General features: G+C 42.7%; 1 protein-coding gene across 1 annotated transcript; it reads left to right on the plus strand.

Moving 5' to 3' along the window:
* Window positions 1–839: 839 nt before the first annotated feature.
* On the plus strand, window positions 840–3893 carry LOC150057737 (uncharacterized). Its single transcript, XM_090340396.1, has one exon. The coding sequence runs from the start codon at window positions 1052–1054 to the stop codon at window positions 3725–3727; it is 2676 nt and encodes an 891-aa protein (XP_090196522.1). The 5' UTR covers window positions 840–1051; the 3' UTR covers window positions 3728–3893.
* The last annotated feature ends 5405 nt before the right edge of the window (window positions 3894–9298 follow it).

The raw sequence follows: 9298 nt of genomic DNA on the forward strand, positions 1-9298 counted from the left end.
AATTTCCACTCCCTGACATTTGTGGTTTGTAAGAACCACCTAACTAGTGGAAACTTGTTTTGAAATTTATTTTCAGTGGTCTGACACTGCACTCAGAATATCACACCTGTTGTATTGGGCCAAAATAACTTTCTGGTACATTTCTGACAGGTTTAGATCAAACAGTCAAATTCTCAGGGCCATATTTGGCTAGTCGGTGAGACTAGCCTCCACAGAAGGAAAGTTGAATATACTGGATATATTTGCGATTACGGTAAGGGCAAGAAGACTAAAAGTAAGCAGGTCATGGCTTCATGGCTCAAGCGCTCAAGTAGGAAGGGAAGACCCATCCTAAAAAATACCCAGTAAAAAGAACAAGGCTGGAGGCAAAGCTCTAGCCAGGATTGGGCTAGTCTAGCTAGTGTGAGGTTCAAACCCCTCAGTACCACCAAAAGAAAAAGGAAAGGAAAGGGGAAAGAAAGGTTGATACAGGAAGGAGATGAGACAAGTTTAGAAACTGCTAGAGCTAAGAGAATAAGACGAGGGTTATGTCTGTTTCCCAGAAGCAGGAATGGTTATTTCAGTCACCATAGTAGGAGAGCAGATAAGGTGTAAGTGGGTGAGTAGAAAAAGTGGTGACAGACTAGGAATGTTTTCATCTCAGCTGAGATGAAGAAAGGAGGAAGAAACTCAAGAATGGTATGGGGTTGGTGGGGGGAGGGTGGACCTGCTGGTCGGGGTCGGGTGGGCGGGGCGTCTCCTCGGTAGGCAGCCCAGGCGGATCTCTGCGCATGCTCGCTGAGCGCGCCCTGGGCGGCCTGCCCCCTCCCTCGGGTCCGGAAGTACCCGCAGAGGCGCCATGGAACTGGCGGAAGTTAAGATGGAGTAAGAGGCGGATCCAGCTGTCCTCGTCTATAGAGTTTCCATGCATGGAGGCATAAAGGAGCTTTCTGGGGCGATGGAAATACTTTATGTCATCGTTGGGGTGTTGGTTTCACGGCTGAATACATTTGTCAAAGCATAAAGGGCGAGTTTTACGCCAGGACTGCCAGCCCAGTGGGCACCGTGCAGTATGTCTCTGCAGTCCTGGGAGAAGGCAGATGAGGACCCCATCTCCTCGCTGTCGAATTTTTACCACTCCTTGAGTGACTGTGACGTGGAGGAACACCTTAGGGCCAAGGTCAGGACCCAGGAGGCGGATTCTGATGACCACTGCAGCAGGGATTCCTCAGTCAAGACTGCCAGCTCCTTTGACTCAGACGTGCCCCAGGTCGTTCCCTGCGAATTTATCATTTCGCTTGCTCTCCCTGCAAATGCAGGTCAAAAAGCAAAATACACACATTTTGCTGATACATATAAGAAAAACCCTAAACCGGACAATCGTAATAAAAAGGCTCGCCGTTTCTATCACATTGAGTATGTCCTACTGCCCGATGATGGAGATCCAAAAAAAGTTGATCTACTGTTGTTTCCAGGAGTCGCCAAAGTGTTCCTGGAATCAGTAGTAAAGACGGTGAAGCCATGGCCAGAAGGTAACAAAATCTGGGTGTCATGGAGCCAAACTTTCCATGTCAACATGACGAAAGAATTATTAAAGAAAATTAATTTCCACAATATAACTTTGAGGCTCTGGGACACCAAGGACAAGGTCTCCAGGAAAGTCAGGTATTACCGTCTGAAGAGTGGTAGCTACCCAGAGGACCCAGAATCTTTTGAGGAAGTAAGAAAGTTGGTTTTAAATCAGAAAAAAATGTCTGAAACCGATACTGAGATGGTCAGCACTGTCAAAGAGGTGTACGATAAGGAACATCTGCCAAGAACAGAGAAGTCAAAAGAATACTCACAGTCTCAGCAAGAACCTGATATGACTTCCAAGAACTGTGAAGAATATGAAAAGGCACTCCAACTGGATGGTCTTTCCTCATTTCAACCAAGTTCTTCAAGAGCAACAACTTTGGATATTAAGGAATTTCTTGAGGGAACATCATTAAGTAGCATAACAAACATATCAGAAAAACATAAGTCTCGAAGGAAAGAGGGGAAGAAGAAAAGTCCACAGAGAAGGAAGAAACCCCCCCCAGGAGATGACCTCCATGTTAAGTTGACAGAGGCCTGGGAGCAGAGTACCTTCTCACTCCAGCTGCCAGTGATGCCGCTCCTTGCTGGATGGCACACTATTGTAAGTCGTGGCAGTGAGGAGTCTGCCAACATTTTAGATTGCTTTTTGAGTTTAGAAACAGAAGTTCCCATCATGACAGAGGAGCAAAAGCAGGACCTAAACCCCCTGACCATAAAGATCAAGTGTGCCTCCTGCCTTCCTTCACAGCCTGTGCCCATGCAGGATCTAGAGAGGCTGTGTGCACCTGTGTACTGCAGGTATCAATTCTTCAAGACTCCAGTTCACAAGACAAAGGGGAGGCCACATGGCACCCATGTATATTTCCAGGACACCAATGTCATCTTTCTCGGTGCCATCCACCCCAGTGACCTGAGGGAGTACCTGGAGGGCCCCCCTATGGTGGTGGAAGTTCATGACCGGGACCGGAAGTCAGGAGAGTATTCTCACAGGTTCATCCCATTTGGGGAGGATCCTCTGAACCCACGCATCAACTTCCAGACCCTCATCTCTTCTGAAGAGACAGATAATAACCCCTTTAAGTCCCAGAAACAGACATGGGACCCTTATGGAGTTGCCCAAGTCAGCTTTGCTGACCTGCTCCTTGGCCACAAGTACCTGAACCTGGCTGTCCCTATACACAGCTGTGAGCCCAACAGGACAAGCCACAGCTGGGCCATCAGGAGAAGGAAGGCTGTGAGGTCCCAAGTCCCCACAGATGTCCTCCAGCTTAGCCCAATGCCCATGGGCAACTACCTGGAGGCCGATTCCCTGCTCAAATTGCGAGTGGAGATTGCAGTGCCCTTGAGTTTGTGGGTCAAAGCCCCCAATGCAGACCTCATGGCCACCCAATTTAGTCGCATTATTTTTGTATTTGACTCCAGGAAGCTGCTGCTCCTGCAGAGCTTGCTGCAGGACATTACTGCCATCAATGCCAAGGCCCTGGAGCTGGACTCATACCCCACCAAGAACATCCAACAGATCCTGTCTACCTTCAAGATGCCAGCAAAGATCCATGACCAACAGGATATGGATCTGCTCACCGGGTTCCACCTGCTGGATGGGAAGATCCACCTCTTCATCCTGGAAGGCTTGGCAGGTCAAGGCTTGAAGCAGCTGTGGGAGAAACACCAGAATAGGTCAGCCCCACCTGGACATGGAGTATACAAAGTGCTGTACAACTCAGAGCTCCTGTTTCCCAACCGTCTCTATGCAGACCTGGAGACTGTGCTGTACCATGTGCACCTGTGCAGGCCCCTGTCACTGCTCATGCAGCACCCAGCACTCTATGTGCGCAGTGCTGTGCCTCGCAGAGCCTTCCTGGCCCTGTCCAGGATTTATGACATCTGCTACAATAGCACTAGGCTCAATGAGGTGAAAGTGAGAGACCTGCTGCCTTCCTCTGCCATGATCAAAGACTTGAACCAAGAGTTCGGGATTCCCCTTACACAAGAAGAGCTCACAGGTGAAGCACCACGGACCACTCTACCTCTGTCCACTCCCAACGCTAAATGTATCCTAAGGCAGACCCCTACTCTCAATTCCAAGCTCCGTACCCACAAGAAGTACCTACAGTGGCGAAATGCAATGTTGCTAAAAAAACAAAGGCCAGGGGCTGGGAGTTTAGCCTAGTGGTAGAGTTTAGCTGTACTTCCTGAAGAGAGGAGGAATGTTTTTAAAGCATGTGGCATGTACCATGGCCCATCTTAGAGAAAGATGTGTGTATATCTATTATCCTCAAGCTGCTTTTAAAGCGTGCATGTTATAAGCTGTAGAAAATAAATCTGAGAGAACTGGAGCCCAAGAGGGTGGTAGTGAAGTGATGGAGGCCAGGGGTATGATCTGGATGGAGGCATCCTGTGCCAGCTAAAATAATTTGAAACCAAAATATCCAACATGTGACTTGATCTTGTCTTCCCATGATCTGGCCAAATGAAACCTTCTTTACCATCTTCACTCAGTGCTTTCAGTCTCCAGTCTCCCTCCCTCTCTTCCTCCCTTTGTCCGTTCCCCTGTCCCCCTTCCCTCTTCTACCTGCTCCCTTCTTGGCAAGGTTTCACTGTGTAACCTAGGCTAGCCACTCAATGCTCTCACTGTTTTGCCTGTTCTTGAGTTTCATATAATGAAGCCATAAATTATGTATTCATATACACATCTAGTTTTGCTCCACAAATATATTTAGTTTTTCCCATGGTTTTACATATTATTACTGATAAGCTTTATATTATATTCATTTTCCCATTTTTCTATTGATTTAGACTGATCTAGGTGTTTTTCTAGTGGTAAAGGAAAGGGCTGGTGCTATTGCGGGTAAAGCTGCTGTCAACATTTTTTTGGCCAGTCATAGGGCTTGAACTCAGGGCCTGGGCACTGTGCCTGAGCTGCTTTTGCTCAAGGATTCTTATCACTTGAGCCACAGCACCACTTCCATCCTTTTCTGTTTATGTGGCACTGAGGAATGAACCCAGGGCTCTGTGCATGCTAGGCAAGCACTCTACCACTAGGCCACATTCCTAGCCCTATAAATATTTTTATAGGTTCACTTTGTAGAATCTATTCATTTATTTCTCTTAGCTTTGTATGTAACAGTAAAATTACTGATTTAACACGGTAGGCATATATTTAGCTTTTAACTTAAGCTACCTTTGCAAAATGGTTATTTCATTTTATACTTCTGCCAGCTAAAACATGTAAGTCCTGTTTGCTTTCCAACTTTGTGGACCCTTGAACGCATCAATCTTTATAGTGTCAGCCACTCTGTGTAGCTGATGTGTACTGCCACTACATTCTTGTTTTAGTGTGCCTTTCCCTGATGAATAAGAATGAGAAACTGAGGATTTAGCTCAGTGGAAGAGCACTTGCCTGGCAAGTACAAGGCCCTAAGTTCAGCCCTCAGCTCTGATTTTTTAAAAAAGTATGTTGATTAGTAGTGTTTTCTTACTAATGGTTTCTTACATCTGATTAATGTCAGATGTTTTGCAAATACCTTCTGCCACATGCATCCACCAGCAGTTGCTAGCATTCTAATGAAGACTCTTGTTTCAATATCTTAAAAAAAAAACAAAACAAAAACAAAAGACCTTCTCTCAGACAATAGCTTGCCTTTTCCTTGTTTTAGTAGCGCTACATTTTGATAAGAAGCCGTTAAACCAATTCATCAACATAAATTTGTGTTTATAAATACACGTTCATTATTTTTCTTTAGCTAGAATATATATCAATACACACACACTACACACACACACACACACACAAATTCCAGTTTGACGGTTTTATTTTCATTCCCTTTTGACATCTATTGTTCTAGTTCTTTTTAAATTTCATTGTTATTAAGGTGTTGTACAGAGAGGTTGCCATTGTACAACCAGGTAATGTGGACATTATTACCCCTTCTCTTTCCCTCAGTTTCCCCCTTCCATGGGAAGTTGCATAGTTTCTTTTCCACATGATGTCCAGTTGTTCTTCTGAAGATTATCATGTATCTCTTCGATTGCTTTATTTTTTTTCATTTTTTTTGGTTTCAACAGTTTGGCTATTATTAGACTTTTCTTTGTACTTACAGTGCTTTGGTTTAATAGAAGTTGCTGAATCTGTGACTTAATAACTTTAAGAAACTTAAGAAATTAATATATATAAAGAGAATGATATGGAAAAATTAAATGAGTAGAGACTCATTTTAGTCTTTTGAAGAATTAAATGAGTATAGAGTTACTGGGAACAACAACATCCCACTTAAGAATTGAGATCAGGGCCGGCAGTTTGGCCTAGTGGTAGAGTGCTTGCCTAGCATTCACGAAGACCTAGGTTTGATTCCTCAGTACCACATACATAGAAAAAGCTGGAAGTGGTTTGGGAAAGCCCAAGGAAAGTGCTCAGGCCCTGAGATTAAGCCCTAGGACTGGCAAAAAAAAAAAATAGTCCTATGAAACAGAACACAGAGTTTAAAGCACTTAGACAAATAAATGCTATTATTATACAGAGAAAGGATTGTGACTTGAAGGAAGGCAGAATTTTGAAAGATAAAGAGTAAAATAAATTATTCTAGGCTGAAGAAACAACATGAGAAAACTATTGGAAGGAAAAATAAGCCAACCACTGGTGATACACACCTGTAAACTGAGAGGTTCACTGTTTTAATACAATCCAGGAAGAAAAGTTCACTAGACTCCATCTTCAAAATAACCAGGAAAAGACCAGGCTGGAACTGTGGCTCAAATGGTAAAGTACCAGCATAGAAAGTACAAGGCCCTGAGTTCAAGCCTCAGTATCACCAAAAGAAAAAAAAAGTAAAAAGAGTAAGATGTTTTAGAGACCATTTGATGGCAATAACAAAAAATCCACTTAATTAAGTTTAGATAAAATAGTATTTATTTTATTTATTGCTATACTAGTATCTAATGTAGGGCCTTGGACACATTGGGCAAGGTCTCTATCATAAAGCCATATACACAGCTTATAGGGATTTTTAGGTTTCTCTGTGTAGCTCAGGCTGGCCTCTAAATCTTCCTGACGCCCCCTCAACTGCTGGAATTATAAGTCATGTGGTACTATGTCTGGTAATAGTTATTAAATAATAATTTCTCATATATTCAAGGACTGGAAGAAAGTACAGCTGAGATCCACAAATAGGAAATGGAAAGGTACTTTTCTGAAGATATAGTTTTCTATTTTTCACTATTTTTTTTCTCTCTCTCCCTAACCTGGTATTTAAATCCAGGGCCTGTGAGTAGACATAAAATAAGGGCTGAGAGTTTGGCCTAGTGATAGAGTGCTTACCTAGCATACAAAAGACCCAGGTTCAATTCCTCAGTACCACATACACAGAAAAAAGCCGAAAGTGGTGCTCTGGCTCAAGTGATAGAGATTTAGCCTTGAGAAAGCCAAAGAATAGAGCTAAGGCCCTGAGTTCAAGCTAGGGACTGGCAAAGAAAATACATGTAAGATTATTGCAGATTGAGAAAGTGGCTTAGTGGTAGAGTGCTTGTCTAGCATGCCTGAAGCCCTAGGTTCCATTCCTCAGTACCACATAAACAGAAAAAGCCAGAAGTTTCACTGTGGCTCAAGTGGTAGAGTGCTAGCCTTGAGCAAAAGAAGCTCTGGGACAATGCCCAGGACCTGAGTTCAATCTCCAGGACTAGCAAAAAAAAAAAAAAAGATAATTGTTAGGAACCCTTAACACTGGCTCCTAACGTGTTATCGGGATCTCCTTAATACACTTCATATTAGCATGAAGACTAAGCCTATTGTATAGAAGAAGCTAAGAATAATGTCTAACCAGGTGCTGGTAGCTCACATCTGTAATCCTGGCTACTCAGAAAGTTGGGAGCTGAGGATCACAGTTTGAAGCTAGCCCATGAATTCATGAGACTCCAATAAACTCAGAAAATGTTGCAAGTAGAGGCATGGCTCAAATGATAGAGGGCTAGCCTTGAAAGCAAAAGATAAGTAAATAAAAATAAAAAATAAAAATAGGGAAGGGGAGACAGTTGATGAGTAGATTTTTAAAAAGTGGTACTTATACACAATGGCATTTTATGTAGTCATTTTAAAGAATACTATTGAAATGGAAACTGATTTTTTAAAGAGATAAGAATATTATGTCATTTTCAGGGAAATGGATGGACCTAGAACAAATCATGTTAAATGCAGTAAGCCAAGCTCAAGAAAGACCAGTGGTGCAGGTTTTCTTTCATATATGAAAGCTAGACCTAAAATACACCAGGACATAAAAAAAATTATACAGGATTCTAGGCATTCATATGCAGTGGGCCCAAAGGAATATATTCTTAGGAAAGGAACACAAAGGCATAATGCCACTGTATCTCTGATCATGTAAAATAATATCTATCTAAATGGAGAAAATGAATAATGTCTAGTTTATTAAGGAAGGTAAACATAGGCTAATAAAAAGTATCAGTACTAAGAAAATATTATTCAAGTTAGAAAGAAAAGTACCTAGGTTTAAATCTCAGATTTTTCATATATTCCCTATCTATGCCATTTTCCTTGGTAATGCTTACTCACTGTATACAGTGTTGCCTTGTCTGAAAAGTACAGTTAATTATACTTTGCAGGGTTAATTATAACAACTGAGCAGCATAACTCAGGCACTCTGGGGCATACCTCTATTCTCAGCTACTAGGAAGGCTAAGAGGATCACCAGTTCCAACCTGGCCTTGCAACATACCAAGAAAATCCATTTTAAAGAATGGAGTTGAGGGTCACTGGTAGCTCATGTCTGTAATCCTAGCTACTCAGGAGGCTGAGATGTGAGGATTGAAGTTCAGTCCCAGCTTGGGCATGAAAATCTGTGAGACTCTTAGATCCAATTAACTACCAGAAAACCAGAAGTGGTACTGTGGCTCAGAGGATAGAGTGGTAACTTTGAATTGAAGAGCTCAGGGGCAGTGCCCAAGCCCAGGGTTCAAGTCCCATGACTGACAAAAAAAAAGGATAGCACAATGATAGTATGAAACACATTGAAAATGATAAGGCCTTTTGCAAAACCAAAAGCTTAAGAACCTTATTTTAATAACAACCTGTCAACAGTGAATCACAGAAGAATTAAGCCTTACTGTAAGATTTTGGTTTGGGGGGCAGGGGTTGTTTGTTTGTTTGTTTTACCAGTCCTGGGGCTTGAACTCAGGGCCTGAGCATTGTCCTTGGGTTTTCTCAAGGCTAGTGCTCTACCACTTGAACCACAGCACCACTTCTGGCTTTTTCTATATAAGTGGTATCGAGGAATCGATCCCGGGTCTTTGTGCATGCTAGGCAAGCATTCTATCAAACTCCCAGCCCCTTTACCATAAGTTGTTATGGGAACAGACAGATGTTTTATAGGATTCAAACCAAAGTGATATGTCAACAATTTGATCCAGATTTAGATGTGTGGTTCTTCTGGTGTCAATTGGACTTGTTTATGCCCCTGTAATCAATTTCCAGATGATAAGAGGTTTGGCTTGGGAGTTCAGCAACCTGAGTTAAGGGTATGGGGATGGTATACCACACCTCTCATCCTCCAGCAGGCTAGCCCTGGCTTTTTCATGTAGACTGGCAAACTTCTGAGATCAGGACGGAAGAATGAAGTATCTCTTGAAGTCTACACTCAGAATTTGTACAATATCACTTCTGCCACATAAATAGACAAAAGCATGAGGCCCATATTCAAGGGACTGAGCAGTCAGTTGGTATATGTGCCCATAA

The sequence above is a fragment of the Megascapheus bottae genome, chromosome 10 (genome assembly GCF_031878675.1).
Source record: "Megascapheus bottae isolate mThoBot1 chromosome 10, mThoBot2.hap1, whole genome shotgun sequence".
NCBI lineage: Eukaryota > Metazoa > Chordata > Mammalia > Rodentia > Geomyidae > Megascapheus > Megascapheus bottae.